Source organism: Canis aureus, chromosome 5, assembly GCF_053574225.1.
Source record: "Canis aureus isolate CA01 chromosome 5, VMU_Caureus_v.1.0, whole genome shotgun sequence".
Lineage (NCBI taxonomy): Eukaryota > Metazoa > Chordata > Mammalia > Carnivora > Canidae > Canis > Canis aureus.
The window spans coordinates 1,095,454-1,115,851 of NC_135615.1; the positions used below are offsets into that span (position 1 = coordinate 1,095,454).

General features: G+C 37.2%; 1 protein-coding gene across 8 annotated transcripts in view; it reads left to right on the forward strand.

The window, feature by feature from the left end:
- The window catches only part of CCDC7 (coiled-coil domain containing 7), a 383,481-nt gene that overhangs the window by 229,916 nt on the left and 133,167 nt on the right, over nt 1–20,398 (forward strand). For all 8 annotated transcript variants that reach the window (XM_077896533.1, XM_077896532.1, XM_077896535.1 and 5 more), the window contains 3 exons: nt 6,915–7,025; nt 9,754–9,864; nt 13,478–13,582. In XM_077896533.1, the coding sequence (XP_077752659.1) occupies nt 6,915–7,025; nt 9,754–9,864; nt 13,478–13,582 (327 nt within the window). The remainder of the gene's footprint in view (nt 1–6,914; nt 7,026–9,753; nt 9,865–13,477; nt 13,583–20,398) is intronic.

Genomic DNA, 20,398 nt, shown 5'->3' on the forward strand with positions numbered 1-20,398 from the left:
CCATTGATCTATGTGTCTGTCTTTCTGCCATACTGTTACCATACTGTCTTGATGATGACAGCTTTGTAATATAGCTTGAAGTCTGGCATTGTGATACCACCAGTTTTTATTTTCTTCATCAAAAGGGAAAATTATAGACCAATATCCCAAAATTCTCATCAAAATATTAGCCAGTAGTATCCAACAGTACATTAAAAGGATTATTCAATATGCCCAAGTGGGATTTATTCCTGGGATGCAAGGGTGGTTCAACATTCTCAAATCAATCAATGTGATATGTCACATTAATGAATGGAAGGACAAGAATCGTATGATCCTCTCAACTGATGCAGAAAAAGTATTTGACACATACAGTATCCTTTCTTTTTTTAAGGTTTTATTTATTTATTCATGAGAGACAGGGAGAGAGAGAGAGACAGACAGAGAGACAGACAGAGAGAGAGAGAGAGAGAAGCAGGCAGAGACATAGGCAGAGGGAGAAGCAGGATCCATGCAGGAGCCCAATACTGGACTGGATCCCGGGACTCCAGGATTATGCCCTGAGCCAAAGGCAGATGCTCAACAGCTAAGCCACCTAGGCGTCCCATCCTTTTTTGATTAAAACTCCCCACAGTGTAGGGATGGAGGGAACACACCTCAATATTATAAATTAGGTTCATTTCTTTAAGTTTGCTTTCAGGGATCCCTGGGTGGTGCAGCGGTTTGGCGCCTGCCTTTGGCCCAGGGCGCGATCCTGGAGACCCGGGATCCAATCCCACGTTGGGCTCCCGGTGCATGGAGCCTGCTTCTCCCTCTGCCTATGTCTCTGCCTCTCTCTCTCTCTCTGTGACTATCATAAATTTAAAAATAAAATAAAATAAAATAATAATAAGTTTGCTTTCAGATGTAGTTCCTCTTTTGTGAGTTAATTTTATTTTTTAATTTTAACTGGAACCTGCTTCCAAAAGAAAACCAAATACATAAAGAGATATACTTAGAACAGAACCATTTTATCCCCAGTCTTCTCCCTTTCATCTTGTAGGTAACCAATTACATTGTTTTCTAATATCTCACTTGCATTCATTGTATAAAAGGTAAGTCTCTAATTCATTTTCTCTCTTTTTCTTATTTTATTTGCCCTTCTTCCTTACCTAAAATGTACCATACAACAAGCCCCTCTTCTTTTTTCACCTAATATTATCTTCTGGAAACCCCTCCAAGTCAGCTTAGAGAAACCATTTTCATTCCTTTTACATTTCTATGTACAGCTTTTTGTACCACATTATTTACCATAATTTACATAATTTATGCCATATATATTAGCTTATTCATTCAGTCTCTCATGTTTCTACATTAATGTACAATTACAAATAATGCTGTAATTAATAAATTGTACATATGCATTTTCATTCGTTGGTCTGTGAAATCTATATGATTTCTAAAGTAGTAGCCAAAGAGAAACAGACCAATATAAATTATCTATGATGACTAGAAATGTTAATGAAGTAATGAGAGAGATTCAACATACATGTGTTAAAACTCTTCTCACAATAATCTTGTCAGATCTAGAATTTTGATAATTTAGTTATAGCTCTATAAAAATGAGAATGTTGCTGTATACTTGTTATAAATTTGAATTATAGAGATTTCATAATATAACCATTTTTCATTTAGTGGACTCAATATTTTCCTATGTAGCTCCTGATAAAGTACCAGATGAAAATCTCATGCTTAAGCACCTTGAATCAATGTTACAAACCCAAATATAAGTAAAATGGCAAAGAATTTCTAAAGAGAAAGACTATACTAGTAAGGATAATAATTGTTATCTTAAATTATTTTTAATTGCATCCAAAGACTTTTTTGATTCACAAATCTATATAGAAGTTTTACACTTTTATCTAAAGTATAAATGCCTTTAAAAAATGAAAGCAAAAGCTAAAGTAATCATAATTTTCAGTTAATTTTTCTAGCTGTAATACTGTTTCCAAGCCATGACTCATGCATTAAGTATCCACCAAAACCAATAACAGGCCAATAATTCTTTCAAAGGGTGTGTAACTTTCAGTCAGCTCCAGTTGGTTATGAGTTCAAAAGCCTGATAATCCACTGTCTGTATAGTTGCCTTTTTCCAAAGACTCCCAACTGATAAAAAGTTGCTGAGACCTGTAACTTAAATGCACTCATAGAGGCCTAGAAGGCATGTTATAACTTCCAGAGCATGTTGTTGGTTGAAATCCACCAGATTCACTCAAATGTAGAGGCCTTTTTGGTAACTCAATAGATAATTGCAATCAGGATCCCACAGAGGAGAATGTGACAGTGCCAGTCAGAATAGTCCCACAGATTTCCAAGTCTCTTTTGTATATGTTGGGAGGACAAGGATTTGGCAGTTGTCTCCTAAAACGAAACATATTGCCCCTTTCCAGGGATTTAACTTGTTCTATGTCCATTTTAATGACTCAGCTGTGTTGCTGAAAGTGGGTCAACACAACATCTAGTCCTTGTTGGGTAGTGCCTTTGACTAGGATGCCTTTGGCTATTGATGACTAGAAGGATGTCATCAATATTGTAGAAGGATAGTGTTCTATCTAGAAATGGGACTTTTTCCAGCTCATAGCCTTGTGGAATGGGATTAAAGGTCTACTGCAACCTATTACATATAAGGCAAACTGATTCTGATCATCTATGGATGGGGATGCTATGAAGCAGTAACTTCTATGGCAGTCGCAATATCAAGTAACACCAGTGTCCTAGGTTGTTCCATAGTTAAGCTACCTATAATTAATTGACTAAGCACCCAAGGCTGTATGCACAGGATGACTTAATTCATGAATAATGAAATAGTCTTATGGAGATCTTTGACTTAGTTAAACTCAGCAGTGGGGATATAAATTTTTTTCACCCCTGTGAAGTTGGTTTTGGAGGCAAATCTCTAGATATTGGGAGTCTGGTAGGTTTACAGTCTTCCATATGCCCCACTAATGACCCCAAATGCAGCAATACTCATTAAAACTTGAGGCTGATCCATGTTGGAGTTCACATAGAAAATATATCCATGTTAATAATATATTTAGTAGTGCGGGTTATAAAAATGGAGGCTTACCAGCCCCAAAGAGACATCCATTGTCAGGTGTCAGGGTCAGATAGCATTATTTCCCTCTTATCCTGTGTCAGAATTGTGACAATCATAGTAACTCATAAACTAGAATCCAAATGTCCCAACTTATGCAATTTCTCCTCATCACCTCTTTAAACTCAAAACCATACATCCTCAAATGCCAGTGGAGATAGAGAGACCTTAACCTGCCCCCAGTCTTACTTATTTTTGAAAGCCAAGAACTCCAGGTAAATTAGGTAGAGTTCTCTGATTCATGTTAATATCACTGGAAGGAGGCAGAAGGAATAGGTCTCATATTAGTAATAAATGTCATCATCATTTTGATTCTTTGTAGGGTTTTAACTCATTATCCTGAGACCAAGACCTGAGCTGAGATCAAGAGTCAGATGCTTAACTGACTGAGCCACCAACTGTCCCTATCATTTTGATTCTTATGGGGCTGTGCTTTAGCCAGCTATGGCTCACTACCCCCTGGCCAGAAGATTCTTAGTGGAAAATCCATCCATTTTCTCCTTGAGATTCCATTGTTGAGTAACTACATAATATTTTCAGGGGCAGGGAACTCATCATGGGAGGGCTAAACTTTTCAGAAACCAAATGGCAGCCAATAGAAGGAGAGTGTCTTGATTATCTGTGTCTTTTTCACCCTGTCCCCCTGTCCTCTTTGGGCAAAGTGGCTGCTTTCAGGGACTTTAGAACCGGTGTATCTTAAAAGCCATCTATGAAAAGCCCACAGCAAATATCATTCTCAATGGGGAAGCACTGGGAGCCTTTCCCCTAAGATCAGGAACAAGACAGGGATGTCCACTCTCACCACTGCTGTTCAACATAGTACTGGAAGTCCTAGCCTCAGCAATCAGACAACAAAAAGACATTAAAGGCATTCAAACTGGCAAAGAAGAAGTCAAACTCTCCCTCTTCGCTGATGACATGATACTCTACATAGAAAACCCAAAAGTCTCCACCCCAAGATTGCTAGAACTCATACAGCAATTCGGTAGCGTGGCAGGATACAAAATCAATGCCCAGAAATCAGTGGCATTTCTATACACTAACAATGAAACTGAAGAAAGAGAAATTAAGGAGTCAATCCCATTTACAATTGCACCCAAAAGCATAAGATACCTAGGAATAAACCTAACCAAAGATGTAAAGGATCTATACCCTCAAAACTATAGAACACTTCTGAAAGAAATTGAGGAAGACACAAAGAGATGGAAAAATATTCCATGCTCATGGATTGGCAGAATTAATATTGTGAAAATGTCAATGTTACCCAGGGCAATATACACGTTTAATGCAATCCCTATCAAAATACCATGGACTTTCTTCAGAGAGTTAGAACAAATTATTTTAAGATTTGTGTGGAATCAGAAAAGACCCCGAATAGCCAGGGGAATTTTAAAAAAGAAAACCATATCTGGGGGCATCACAATGCCAGATTTCAGGTTGTACTACAAAGCTGTGGTCATCAAGACAGTGTGGTACTGGCACAAAAACAGACACATAGATCAGTGGAACAGAATAGAGAACCCAGAAGTGGACCCTGAACTTTATGGTGAACTAATATTCGATAAAGGAGGAAAGACTATCCATTGGAAGAAAGACAGTCTCTTCAATAAATGGTGCTGGGAAAATTGGACATCCACATGCAGAAGAATGAAACTAGACCACTCTCTTGCACCATACACAAAGATAAACTCAAAATGGATGAAAGAACTAAATGTGAGACAAGATTCCATCAAAATCCTAGAGAAGAACACAGGCAACACCCTTTTTGAACTCGGCCATAGTAACTTCTTGCAAGATACATCCACGAAGGCAAAAGGAACAAAAGCAAAAATGAACTATTGGGACTTCATCAAGATAAGAAGCTTTGCACAGCAAAGGATACAGTCAACAAAACTCAAAGACAACCTACAGAATGGGAGAAGATATTTGCAAATGACATATCAGATAAAGGGCTAGTTTCCAAGATCTATAAAGAACTTATTAAACTCAACACCAAAGAAACAAACAATCCAATCATGAAATGGGCAAAAGACATGAACAGAAATCTCACAGAGGAAGACATAGACATGGCCAACATGCATATGAGAAAATGCTCTGCATCACTTGCCATCAGGGAAATACAAATCAAAACCACAATGAGATACCACCTCACACCAGTGAGAATGGGGAAAATTAACAAGACAGGAAACACCAAATGTTGGTGAGGATGGTCCACCAAATGTTGGAGAGGATGTGGAGAAAGGGGAACCTTCTTGTACTGTTGGTGGGAATGTGAACTGGTGCAGCCACTCTGGAAAACTGTGTGGAGGTTCCTCAAACAGTTAAAAATAGACCTGCCCTACGACCCAGCAATTGCACTGCTGGGGATTTACCCCAAAGATACAAATGCAATGAAACGCCAGGACACCTGCACCCCGATGTTTATAGCAGCAATGGCCACGATAGCCAAACCGTGGAAGGAGCCTCGGTGTCCAATGAAAGATGAATGGATAAAGAAGATGTGGTTTATGTATACAATGGAATATTACTCAGCCATTAGAAATGACAAATACCCACCATTTGCTTCAACGTGGATGGAACTGGAGGGTATTATGCTGAGTGAAGTAAGTCAGTCAGAGAAGGACAAACATTATATGTTCTCATTCATTTGGGGAATATAAATAATAGTGAAAGGGAATATAAGGGAAGGGAGAAGAAATGTGTGGGAAATATCAGAAAGGGAGACAGAACGTAAAGACTGCTAACTCTGGGAAACGAACTAGGGGTGGTAGAAAGGGAGGAGGGCGGGAGTGGGAGTGAAAGGGTGACAGGCACTGGGGGTTATTCTGTATGTTAGTAAGTTGAACACCAATAAAAAATAAATTAAAAAAAAAAAGAACCAGTGTGTCTGTGCGACACATCTAACAGGTTCCACTGTCCTACACTAAGTTAACAAGATTATTTTCTTTATGGTTGGAGCCCCACTACCCAAGGCTATGAGTTGCTGGTAAAGCAACAAGTTTAAAGCAACTCATTAAACATGAGTCTCAAAAACTTGCTGTGTCATAGCCTATCCATCAGTGCCTGAGACATAATAAGAGCTAACAAAAGTCACTGGGTAAAACTCAGCAGTGTCTACAGTGACTTTTAGTGACCAACTACATTGTTTTCTGTTTTATATTTCCTGTGTTTCATTTTATAAAGGTAAGTAGTAAGTATCTCTCTTCATTCACCAACACTCCTCCCCCACCCCGCCATTTCCCTTTCATACTTAAAAGATAGCATACTAGATATTTTTTCTTTCAGGTTCTTTTCCACTAAACATCATTTCATAGAAATACCATCAAGTCAGTTTATAGGGAATGTTTATATAACATTCCTTCTATACTTGTGTGTACAACTGTACCTCATTATATCCTATAGTTTATATTATCATAATTTATATACTTTATCAATTTTCTATGCTTGTGCATTTAAGCGGTTTGAGATTTTGCAATTACAACTATGTTAGAATGAATAATCGTGTGCATATATATTTTCATTGTTTTGTCTATAAATATATATTAACTGAAAACATTAAAAACCTAAGAAAACTAGAGATTAAGGTAAAACACATTTGAGGCCTAGGAATATTAAAGATATGATAAAATGCTTTCTACACATGCCCATTAAAACTCTTCTAACAGTTTTATATCAGATATAGCATTATGATAGTTAACTTATAACTTTATAAAAATAAAAAATGCTTGCTATAAATTTGAAATCTAGGTATTTCACAATATGTCTCTTTTTTATTTACTTGGCTAAATACTTCTCTATGTAGTTCAGTATGAAGTACCAGATGAAAATCATGTGCTTGAGCATCAAGACTCAATGTCAAAACCAGAGATTCAAGTGAAGAAACAAATAATTCAAAAGAGGGAAAGACTTGGTAGTAAGTATAAAATTACAAATAACTTTATTTTAAATTAGATGTTTCTATTTTGGTTCATGAGTATGTATTTGAACATATATTTTATAAAAATGTTACACTTTGACCAAAACATGAATACTCTAAGATGGCTAGAGAAAAAAGCAAAAATATTGCTACCCTTTGGTTGGAATTTCTGGTCTAAAGATCATTTGATGACCACAAGACAAGCAATCTGAATAACAATAATTTTCAATTATTCATCTGTTTTTGGGCCCTCAGGAGATCAAAACAGTACCCAGAGCCAAAATAGTACCTTAAGGAAAGAGAATGGCCTCAGATGTTCATGTCTTTCACCTCCCTTTTTCTCTACCTCCTTGGTCAATATGGGCACTGTCAAGGCTCTCTGAAGGAGTGCTACCATCATGAGTCCTACAGTTTGCTCCTCTCCCTCATTAGTTGAACAAGATGAACCTCTTTCTTCATGAAGGCAAACTACCCAAGTCCCAAGATCTCTGAGTTGCTGGACAAAGCAATCCTCAGGATTCTGTCCTCTTTTTCATTAAAGTGTGAGTCTCAGTAGCTCACTGCATCATAGATTGTCCATTAGTTCTAGCAGCATGCTAGAACTAACAGTAGTTACTGTGCAAAAATGGGCATCTTGTTAGGTGAATCAGGGGCTAAAAAGAAAAAGACAGTTGTTCCCCTAAAGAACTGAAAAGCTTATGTAAACAACACAATAGCTCTCTAGAAAGCCCCATGGTATCTTCTAGTACTTTCTGAAAGGCTTTTGCCTAACTGGCAAAGTGCCCCCTGGCTCTTATGCAAATAATCTAATAATATCCTTCTCCCTATCATGTCTTGCAGACTCATAGTACTTCCCAAAGTATTCCTTTGGGAAAGTATTGTGTTTCATTGACCACACATTCATTGTGGTAATTTGCTAGAGAGAGATGCAGTTTTTTAATTGATCTATTAAAATAAGCCAAACTTAGAGTAATAATTAACTTTTATTCTTTTACTACCATAGTATAGGCTATATTCTGGAAAGGGGAGAGTACCAGCTTTACTAATGTTCTATTTTACCCCATGGAAGAGCACCAGGCAAGGGTCAGATACCTTAATGCATACAGAAGTGAGGGATAGTCTCACAGCTGAAGAGACCCCAAATTAAAGACTCCTACCATTTTATGGGCCCTGGGACTGGAGTAGCTGGACCTCTAAACAACATCAACACATTTACTCATTTGCCTAATCTTGTAATGCTTTTCAAATGGTTTCAGAAGTGGTTAGCACATACCACTGGAAAAATAAACCAACCAGAAATATTTCATGATTTGTTTTTGGTCCACCTGCCCCTCCTTACCCCAAATCTCATGTCCAAGAGTAAGAATTTACGTTAAATATTATACTGGTGAGTTATTGCTCTTATTTTTCCTTCAGCAGTTTCATTTTCACTTGACTAAGTTTGTTTTCAATTTTCATTCCACTTTCTTACCCTTACTGATTTAGTTTTATTTTGAAAATGTAGAACATGAATCTACTTCCAAAAGTTGAAAATATATGAAAGGTATGCTTAGAACAATGCCATCCCTCTCTCAGTCTTCCCCTGTCATTTTGTAGATAACTAATTATATTGCTTTAAAAAAAAGATTTTATTTATTTATTCATGAAAGACACACAGAAAGAGGCAGAGACACAGGCAGAGGGAGAAGGAGGCTGCCCCTGGGGAACTCAATGCTGGATTGAATCCTAGGACTGTGGGATCACACCCTGAGCCAAAGGCAGAAGCTCAACCACTGAGCCACCCAGGTGTCCCTGCTTTCTGATATATTTATTATGTTTCCTCTATTTGTCTTTATATATATTTTCTTCTTCTCTACCCAAAAGTAACATTCCCCTTTTCATTTTTTTAACTTAATGTTATTCCTAGTAATCCATTCAAGTTAGTTTATAGAGATCTGTATCATTCACATTACAGCTGTATGTACCTTTGTTTGTACAACATTATCTACTATAATTTATACACAACATAATGTATAGTATATACCTTAGTTTATTTCACCACTCTGCTCAGTTTAAAAATTTGTATAGTTGTAAATATTGGCAATTTGCAGGTATTTTGTAATTAATAACCTCATACATAGGAATTTTCTTTTAGTTGTCTGAATGTATATTAAAGTATACATCATTATACTTTATGTATATTAAAGTATTAAATACTTTAATAGTATATTAGTATATTATATTTATGTATATTAAATAGTATATAGTATATTATATTTATGTATATTAAAGTATTAAAGTAACCCAAGAAACTAGAGACTGTATATAGTATAATATTATACTTGAAACATTATAATTGGGACACCTGGGTGGCTCAGTGATCGAGCATCTTCCTTTGGCTCAGGGCATGATCCCAGGATCCAGGATCGAGTCCCGCATCAGGCTCCCTGCAAGGAGCTTGCTTCTCCTTCTGCCTCTCTTTCTCTCTCTGTCTGTCTCTCATGAATAAATAAATAAATCTTAAAAAAAGAAACATTATAATAGAGACATTAGTGATACAGCTTCAACACATACCCATTAAAAGTATTCTTACAATTTTCATGTCACATCTGGTATGGCAACTTGCCTATAACATTATTAAAATGAGAAAAAAAATTGCTGTGTGTTTGTTACAAATTTTAAATCTAGACATTTTATAGTAGATCTATTTTTTCTATTAATAGCCTAAATAAATCTCTTTCTGTAGTTCATGATTATGTACCAGACAAAAATCTTATGCTTAAGCATCAAGATTCAGTGTCAAAACTTCAAATGCAAGTACAGAAACAAATAACTTCCAGAGAGAAAAAATCTAAGAGTAAGTAATATAATTAAAGATCACTTTACATTTTTAAAAATGAATATCATAAGATCTTTTTTATTTACTTCATGAACATGCATTTGAACATATAATTTATGGAAAATTTACAATTTGACCTAAAATATTAATATCATAAAACCCATTTAACATTTGTTTGGAATATCTATTCGTAAGATGATTTCATGGCAGGCTCTTGAACTCAGTGTCCACTAAAACCCAATAACTAGTCAATGGTCCCTCAAAAGGTGTTTACTTTCAGTCAACTACAGGATATTGGGCCAAAAGCCCAAACAGGCACCTCCAACATGCTTTAATTGGCAAACAGATGTGCTAAACTTGTAACTCAAAAGGCAAAATGAATTAGAGGGGCAAGGAGAAGCATGGCCTATATCGGATAGTTGGAGAACCTTCAGGGCATTCTGTTGTCATGCCCCACGCAAAGTAGAGGTCTTTTTGGTAATCTAATTGATGGGTGTCATCATCAAGATAGTCATGTAGAGAATGTGTGACCACCATTAACTGGGCATCCTTTGTATTTATTGGAGCTAAGAGCCTAAGCATGACTAGAACTTGGCAGTTGCTCCTTCTGGAGTGAGACACACTGTCCCTTTCCAGTTTATTCCTTGAAATTTCACATGGATCATAGGTACTTCTGCCTTGTCTAAGCTAATGACCCACCCATATTAGTCCATATTGGTCAACATGGTATACAGTCCTTGTTGGGCCATGCCCTTGCCTGGGCCAACTAAGAAGATGTCATCAATATAGGGAAGAATAGTGCTCCAGCTAAAAGTGGGACTTTTTCCAGGTCATGACCTTGTAGAAGGATGTTAAAGGTGTATTGCAACCCATTACACATAATAGTTGCAATTATGATCATCTGTGTGGATGGGAATGCTGAAAAGAACATTTGCAATATGAATTACTTTATACCTACTTCCATCAGCTTGGGCAATAGCCCAATGTCAGGTAATGCCAGCACCAAAGGCTGTACTACACAGTTGAGCCACCAACAGTTATTTTCAGGTACCCAAGGCCTTGTGCAAAAGTCAGATGTTGGACTTTGGCTTTCTTAAGCAAGCAATAAGAGCAATTATTTATTTTTATCCCCAAGACAATTGGTACTGTTTTGGAGAGACAAAAGCACTCAGTGCTGGTGGCCTGGTAAGCTTCCAATTTTCTACATGCCCCATTAAAATTGTCCTAACTGCAGCAATTCCCCTTAGGGTTTAGTGTGGTTTCATTCAGAAATGCATATAGACTATACAATACATAACACCTATAACAATAATATATTCAGGAGTAGGCACCATCACAATGGTGATATGCATTAGCCCCCAGGGACCCATCCAAATATAGTCTGGGTACGGGTCTTGGTGGTGGTGGCTTCAGACAAAAAGCCAGTGAGCATTATCAATTTCCCCCTCATTTTTATGCCAGGGATTTGGGGCATTAAAGTCACCTGTGCACCACTATTCAAAAGGCCAAAGTAATGTAGCTCTACTCCAGGTCTACTTTGAACTTTGACTTTGGCATAAAACCTCCATTTCTCACTACGGACATAAGGACATTATCATTTGATAGTCTTTTTTTTTTAAGCCAAAAAGTTTGAGTAAAATTTTACAGGGCTCTGATCCTTTTCATAATTCACTGGAAGAAGAAACAGCATTGGTCTTAGTTAGAGGGTCCATCACTGGGCAGTCTCTGGGAGGACTGCTATTTGTCTCCTAATGGAACACTACTTGACCAAGAATTTCTCAGTGGAAAGCCTATTCATCTTTTCTTTTGACTCCCATGTTTAGTTACCAGACCCAGGATCTCTGGGAAAGCTCTTACCCAAATCTTCTAGTATGTGCCTGATTATCCATTTTTATGTCACTCTATTTGATGGTCTCTCTTTATTATATTGGCAGTTGCTTTTTCCTTGCCCAAGAATTTGTCAGTTATGATCTGAATTATGTCACTGACAAATTGACCTGACCTTATTAGGAGGTTCAGTTGAGCTTGATAACCAGCAGGGGTGGCATGAATGAACCTAGAGTCTTGTTAACCTTGTTGTCCACTAGGGCAATACTCTAACTCTCTCACTGTAGAACGAAGAGACCACCAGTATAGTTTGCAATGCTCCTCGTGTCTCTGTAGACATGATGCAAGCATGTATTTTAGTCATGGGGAACACATCATGGGTGGGCCAAAGCTGTCAGAGCCCAAATAGCACCCACCTGAGGAAGAACAACTTGTGTGTTCCTCTCAGCCTCCCTGATCAAGTTTTCTGTGGTCAGAATATTCTAAAGGAGGGTACTATAGTGGTACACCCCACAAAGTACCACTGTCCCTCACTAAGTTTAAGAAAATTACCTTCTTCATCATTTGAGCAAGCAACCCAAGTCTCTAAGGTCTTTTAAGGTCACTAGCAAAGTAATCCCAAAGAGTTATTTATTCATTTAATTAAACCACAAGTCTCAATAACTTGTATGTTGTAGGATGTCTTTCATTGCCTGGGACCTCACTAGAGCTAGCAACAAACATTGGACAAAATTTAGCTTAGAGAGTATTTGACATTTTTAACCCTATCATCAAAGGACAAGAGCATTAGTGGAGGAATTGCTTCCCTAGATTTCTCAGAGCCCTTCTGTTGGATCTCTAATTTGACCCAGGCATTTTGGCCATGGAGTCAGTGGCTAAAGAAAAGGACCACTGATACCTCTCAAACATAGGATCTTCATCCTTTTTTTATTTTTCCAGAAAGACATTTTGCTTAATTGAGCTACCATGCTTGTCACCATCTGTCACCGAGAGAAAGCTTCTAGGCATGGGGGAGGTCACTTAAGATAAGCCAAATTAAAAGTAAAAATTAACCCTTTATTCACTTACTACAATGATAAAAGCAGGAGTCTAAACATGAAAGGGCACTGACTTCCATGAGTGCTTCAACCTACGTTTCATATCCCCATGAAATATCAGGCAAGGATTGGATGTATTAGCTCATCTAGATGGGAAGGGGAATATCTCACTCTATGTACAGTTATTTGTACAACATTATATCCCTATACATACTACATATACTATATGTTTATATACCCACATATATACAACATAATTTATTGTAATTGATACTGTACAATTTTGTTTTATTGAGAAATAATTGGCATGACATCATTATATAAGTTAATAATGGTTTGACTTGTATATATTGTGGAAAATAGTATTGTTTGTGGTATATATATTAGTTTACTCAACCAATCTCCTATGTTTGAATACTTAGATAATTTTAAATAGTTTACAATTACAAATAAGGTCATATTGACTAATCTTGCGCCTATGCATTTTCATTGGTTGGTATATGAATGTGTATTAACCTAAAGTATAAATAACCTGACTAAATTAGTGTCATAAACATACTTAGTGCCTGGAATATTTATAAAATAGACAACTTCAGTACATACCCATTAAAAATAGTCTCAGAATTTTCAGTTAGATATGGTATTATGATAATTGATTTGTGATTTTATAAAAATGGGAGGAAATGGTGCTATTCACTTGTTATAAATTTGAAATCTAGATATTTCATGATATATCTATTTTCTTATTAATTTAACTCTTTATGTAGCTGTTGATGAAGTACCAGATGAAAATATTATGCTTAAACATCAAGACCCGGTGTTAAAAACCCAAGTACAATCAAAACGAAAAACTTCAATAGAGGAAAGACTCAGTAAGTATAATAATTATAGATAACTTTATATTGTTTTAAGTTAAATGCGTCAGAACTTTCTTTGGTTCATGATTACATAAGTGAACATGTATTTTATAGAAATTTTAAACTTTGAATACAGAAAATGTGAATACTCTAACATAACTAGAGAACAAAACATATTTCTATTAATATGTTTTGGTTGGAATTTCTTATCAGAAGATTGTTACATGACCAAGGTCATGTTCTCAGTTTTCACCATGGTCAACAATAGACCAATACTTGTCTCATAAAGAATATGCACTTTTTAGTCAACGGACAGAATGCAGACCCAAAGCCCAAGGGGTGTCTTGTGACCTCCAGTAGAGGTCTTCTGCCATAATCTCCAGCATACAAAAAGACATGTTGCTGAGATTTGTAACTGAAACAGCAAATGGAAATCAGAGGGGTCCAGAAAAGGGCAGCAAAGATGGTCAGTTGAAGGACCCCTAGGGGATCCTGTCCAGTACAGCCCCAGCCAAAGATCACAGATGGCTGCTCTATGATCCCTGTGAGAGCATGGCAGTATCTCAATGGTCTTACTAACTGCTCAGATTATTTTTATTTGGGGGACACAGAGGACCAAAAGCATGACAATTGGCTTCTTTGGGATGATACATTAAGCTCTTTATTGATCATGCCCAGAAATTTTACTCTGGACTTAGGTCCTTGTACCTTATTGGTAATAATAGCATACTATGATAATTTCATCAATAGATTGGAAAGATAGCACCCTCCTTAAGAGTGAGATATTTTTCCAGTTCTTGACCCATGCATTGATTACAGATAGTTGGGGAGTTTAGGAAGTGTTATAGAAGGATATTTGCGATACAAGGCAATTCACACTACATGCAACAAACTAATCCTGATCATCTGCATGGAGAGGGATGCTGAAAACGGCATTTGTGATGTCATCTGTAGCATAGCAAGTTCTATCACTTTGGGCAATAGCCTCTATAACTGTCATAATGTTAGGTACCACCAATGACAAAGGCAGCACTGACAGTTTGCATAGCCCTAATCAATTTGGGGTCTAAACTTCAGAAGTCTTGCATGTAGGACAGGTGGAACCATTGATTGGAGAAATAATTTACAGACATTGTTGGCTTTTAAAAAAAATATTTAAAGATTTTATTTATTCATGAGAGAGAGAGAGAGAGAGAGGCAGAGACACAGTCAGTGAGAGAAGCAGGCTCTATGCAGGGAGCCTGATGTGGGACTTGATCCCAGGTCTCCAGGATCACACCCTGGGTAGAAGGCAGGTGCTAAACTGCTGAGCCACCCAGGGATCCCCCATTGTTGGCTTTTTAAATTTCAACAGTGAAAATAAATAAATAAATAAAAAATAAATAAAAATAAATAAATTTCAACAGTGAAGGCAGTTATTCCTTTTTATTTTCCTGGCTGTTGACATTGTGTTTGGTAGACAATGGTGCTAGATGCCAGTAGTTTGGTAGGTCATGATTTTCCATGTATCCCACAAAAGTACCTTTCCTTTAGCAAATCTAATCAGAGGTTAAGAGTAAATGCAATTGCTGGTTGGTATATAAAGTACATTTCTACCAATAATATATTCAGTAGTAGAAGCCATAATAATTGGGGTGGCCCAAAGAAATTCATGCACACTTGGGTCTAGAAAAGAGGCCTGATGGCCTCAGACCTCTCAGAGAATTATGTTTCTCCTTATCCTGTGTCAGAGATTATGGGGTCACAGGAATTTGTTCACTAGTGTCCAAAGGGCCCCAAAATGTAATCTTTTACCTCTTTGAACTCTGACCTTTGAACTCTTGGCTATGTCTAACTTCTAGTCTTGTTCATTTCCAAAAGCTTAGAGGTTTGCATAAAATTTAAAAGGGTCTGTATTGATGGATCCCACAAGGTACCACTCTCACTAAAGCTTTAAAAGATTATCCCCTTCATCAAGGAAGCAAACTACCCAAGTCTCAAGACTCACTGGGATAGCAGAATAGATGGAATAGCACTTTTATTAGTCAATAGTAGCCATTACTATTTGGACCTTCGTGCCTGATGGGAACCTGATGGCTCACAACTAGCTATGCATTGTTGGTAGAGAGCCCACCAGTTTGTTCCTTTGAGAGACCTTGTTGTTTGGCAACCAGGTCCAAAGATGACTTCCGTAAGGCCATTGCCTGGATTGTATTCAGGAGAGTTGCCATTTTTATAACATTCTTTCCAGTGGTCAGTATTTTTTATCTATGCCATAGACACTTTTACCATGTCCTAAAATTTGTCAGTTAAGCTATGGATTGTGTCGTGGATGGATTGACGTGATCTTATGAGGAGGTTTGATTGAGCTTGATAATCAACATGATTGACAAGTGAATCTAGAAATCTGAATATGATCATCAGTCTTGTTATCTGTTGTTCTCACTTGCTAATTGTGTACCTGAGAGGTCACCAGGATGGTTCTCCAGGCCACTATATTCTCTGGAAAGATAGTAATACATGTTTTTTAGTGCTGGGAACTCATCATATGTGGGCCAAAACTGTCAGAGCCCAAATAGTGCCCAGCTGAAGATGGAGCTAGTCTCAGTTCTACATCTTTCCATTTTTCTTCCCCACTTTAGGCAAAGTGGCCACTGTCAGAAATTCTGAAATGGGGGGGGAGGGGGGGTCTTTAGTAATACTTCACAAGGTGCCACTTTCACTTACTAAGTTTAATAAGAGAAAGGGTTGGAAGGCCTATCCAATAAGATGGTCTAAGTTGAAGTGCCTGAACAATATAATGCCTCACCTGAGGTCTCCTCTGCCTCTTACAAAGGTTCCCAATGTATGTACCTGAGCTACAATGCAGATATGGCCAGCCCAAATGGACCTTGACTCATTAGTGCAATTGCCTCCTCTACAGTACCCTGACTGTGTGTCAACTGTAGTATGAGGTGTGACATTTTCCTCATGACAACTGCCAAACAAAGCCTTTGTAATTATATATCATTGGATCTAAAAGATCACACATAGAATTTTGGCCTGAGTCAGATTCTCCTCATAATTTATACATATACATATATACGTATATGTAAACATACACATATGCATGTATGCATACAATACACACATTCATTTACACACATATATGTGCACATATAAAAACATATTTTTTCTTTTCTTTCTTTCTTTCTTTCTTTCTTTCTTTCTTTCTTTCTTTCTTCTCTCTCTCTCTCTCTTTCTCTCTCTTTCTTTCTTTCTTTCTTCTCTCTCTCTCTTTCTCTTTCTTTCTTTCTTTCTTTCTTTCTTTCTTTCTTTCTTTCTTCTTTCTTTCTTTCTCTTTCTTTCTTTTTCTTCTTTCTTTAAATCCAATGAGCTAATATATAGTGTAGCATTAGTTTCAGATGTAGGGTGCAGTTCTTCATCCATTGCATAGAACACCCAGTGATCATTACATGAAGTGCCCTCCTTAATACTCATTGCCCATCCCCCCACCCACCTCTCCTCCAGCAACCCTCAGTTTATTTCCTACAGTTTAGAGTCTCTCAGGGTTTGCCTACTTCTCTGTTTTTATTTTATTTTTCCTTCCTTTTCCCTATATTCATCTGCTTTATTTTTTTAAATTCCACATGAGTGATATCAAAAGAAACAGTCAACAAAACTAAAAGACAACCTACAGAATGGGAGAGGATATTTGCAAATGACATATCAGATAAAGGGCTAGTATCCAAGATCTATAAAGAACTTATTAAACTCAACAACGAAGAAACAAACAATCCAATCGTGAAATGGGAAAAAGACATGAACAGAAATATCACAGAGGTATTTGTTTTTCTCTGTCTTATTTTGCTTAGCATAATATCCTCTAGTTCCATCTACATCAATTCAAATGGCAAAATTTCTTTCTTTTTGATGGCTGAGTAATATTCCATTATATACATATACCACTTCTTCTTTATCCATTCATCATCTGTCAATGTACATCTTGGGCTCTTTCCATAGCTATTGTGGACATTGCTGCTATAAACATTGGGGTGCCGATTCCCCTTTGGATCATTATGTTTCTTTCCTTTGAATAAATACCTAGCAGTACAATTCTTGCATCAAAGTGTAGTTCTATTTTTAACTTTTTGAGGAACCTCCATATTGTTTGACAGAGTGGATGCACCAGTTTGCATTCTCACCAACAGTGCAAGAGGGTTTCCCTTTCTCTACTTGGTCGCCAACATCTGTTGTTTCCTAAGTTGTTAACTTTAGCCATTCTGACTGGTGTGAAGTGGTATCTTATTGTGCTTTTGATTTGTATTTCCCTGATGATGTGGAATATTTTTCCATGTGTCTGTTGGCCAGTTGTATGTCTTCTTTGGAGAAATGTCTGTTCATTCTTCTGCCCATTTCTTGACTGGATTATTTGTTCTTTGGGTGTTTAGTTTGATAAGATCTTTATAGATATTGTATATTAATCCTTTATCTGATAAGACATCTGTAAATATCTTCTCCCATTATGTAGGTTACCCTTTAGTTTTGTTGACGGTTTTCTTTGCTGTGCAAGAGTTTTATCTTGATAAAGTCCCTATTGTTGATAGGTAAGTACTTAGTGCCATTTTGTTACTTCTTTTATTATTGCTTTTGTAGTTCTTCTTTGTTCCTTTCTTGATTTGCTTCTTCTCTCATTATTATTTGGCTTTCTTTAATGATATATTTAGATTTCTTTCTCTTTATATTTGCACATCTTTTACTGGCTTTTGATTTGTGGTTACCAATTGATTTATATATAACATCACTTCATATACTAGTCTATAGTAAGTTGATGGTCATTTAGTTTTGAACCTATTCTTTACTCCTCTCCCCACCTCCACATTTTAGGTATATTGTGTCATGTTATATACATCCTTTTACTTTTTGATCCCTTGAATGAATTTTACAGATTTATTTATTTTTACTGATTTTATGCTGCTGCTGCTTCTTCTTCTTCTTCTTCTTCTTCTTCTTCTTCTTCTTCTTCTTCTTCTTTTTATTCTTATGGTCTTTTCTTTCCATTCAAATTATCCTCTTTAACATTTCTTGTATGGCTGGTTTAGTCTTGATAAATTCCTTTAATTTTTGTTTGTCTGGGAAACTCTTTATCTCTCCTTCTATTCTGAATGATAGCTTTACTGGATTCTTGACTGAAGATTTTTTTCCTTTCAGCACTTCGAATATAACATGCCCCACTCTTCTGGCCTGCAAAATTTCCACTGAAAAACCCACTGATAGCCTTATGGGGTTTCCCTAGTATGTAAATATTTTCTTTTCTCTTTACGTTTTTAAAATTATCTCTTTATCACTATTTTTTTTCCAATTTAATTGTTTGTGTCTTGGTGTGTCCCTCCTAGGGCTGATTTTTGTTTAGGGCTATCTATGTATCTTTGATCTAGATGTCTATTTCCTTCCCCAGATTTGGGAAATTTTCAACTATTATTTCTCCAAGCAAATATTCTGCCTTCTTTTCTCCCTCTTCTCCTTCTGGGATCCCTCTAATGCAGTGTTATGCTTGATAGTGTCACTGAATTCACAAAGTCTAATTTCTTTTTATATTATTTTTTTTCTCCTACCTACTCAGCTTGATTGTTTTCCATTACTCTGCCCTTCTGGTTGTTGATCTATTTATCTGCTTTTTCTCTTCTATTATTTACTGCAACTTGTATATTTTTAATTTTATTTGTTGAGTTCTTCATCTCTGATTTTTGAATGTTTTCTCTTTGTTAATGGCCTCACTGAGGTCCTTGACTCTTTTCTCAAGTTCAGTTAGTAGCTTTATGACTATTACTTTAAATTCTCTATCAGGCATGCTACTTATCCCCATTTCACTCATGTCTCTAGGTGTGATTTGGTCCTGTTATTTTATTTTGGACATATTCCTCTGTCTCCTCATTTTATCTAACTTTCTATAACTGTTATTCTGTGTTAAGAAAGTCAATTATGTGTTCTGCTCTTATACATAGTGGCCTTATGAAGAAGAGTTCCTATAGTGCCCTGCAATGCAGTGTCTTCTGTCCATCTGAACCTGGCACTTCATGGGGATCTCCCAAGTGTGTCACATGTGCTCTGCTGTTGTGGCTGAGCCACTTTTTCCTTCAGTCTAGTCATCTGCAATGGCTCTCATTACCTATTATAGACAGTGTTTCATCCCCATGCTGTTAGTGGTCCAGTCTGGGGCTGCCTTAAGCTTGAGTTGAATCAGACCAGGCATTTGTCAGAGATGCAGGGTCATCAGCCTGCAGGGCACTTTCCTTGTGTTGTCTCCTGTGAAGCTTTCATTGGTGGGTGTGGCCTGCACTCAGACCAGCATTCTGCCCCCAGCTCACTACTGGGGTTGCAATCTGAGTTGTGTCTGTGATTATATTTTTCTCTCCCCAGGGGAGAGGAGTCATTTTGGAGGTGCTCACCCCTATCAAGGCTGCTTGCACACTACAAAGTGAAGGCTTGTGGTATCACTTTGGGTAGGCTCTAATCAAGAGTATGTTGGAGAGGGCAGATCCACAGAAGCCTGTGTGCAGGATGCATGGTATTAGCAATTTAGTAACAAGTGTCAGGGTAGTGCTATTCCCAAAGATGGCCATATGTTTAGACTAGGGGTGGGGGAGAGGCATGGCTCTGGTCAGGTCCTTTGTTCCTGGAGAAGTCTCCCAAGGATCTCTTCCTCTAGAGCACATGCATTGAGATAGGTAAACAAATATTCCTCCCATATGCCCCCAGGTATTTTTCAAAATGCTGTTTCCATGCTGCATTTCTGTGGGCTGTTTGTTGTACTCTTTAAGAGGGAAACTCAGTTTTCTCTAACCCTCCCTGCTCCCAGGAAGCGAAGCCCAC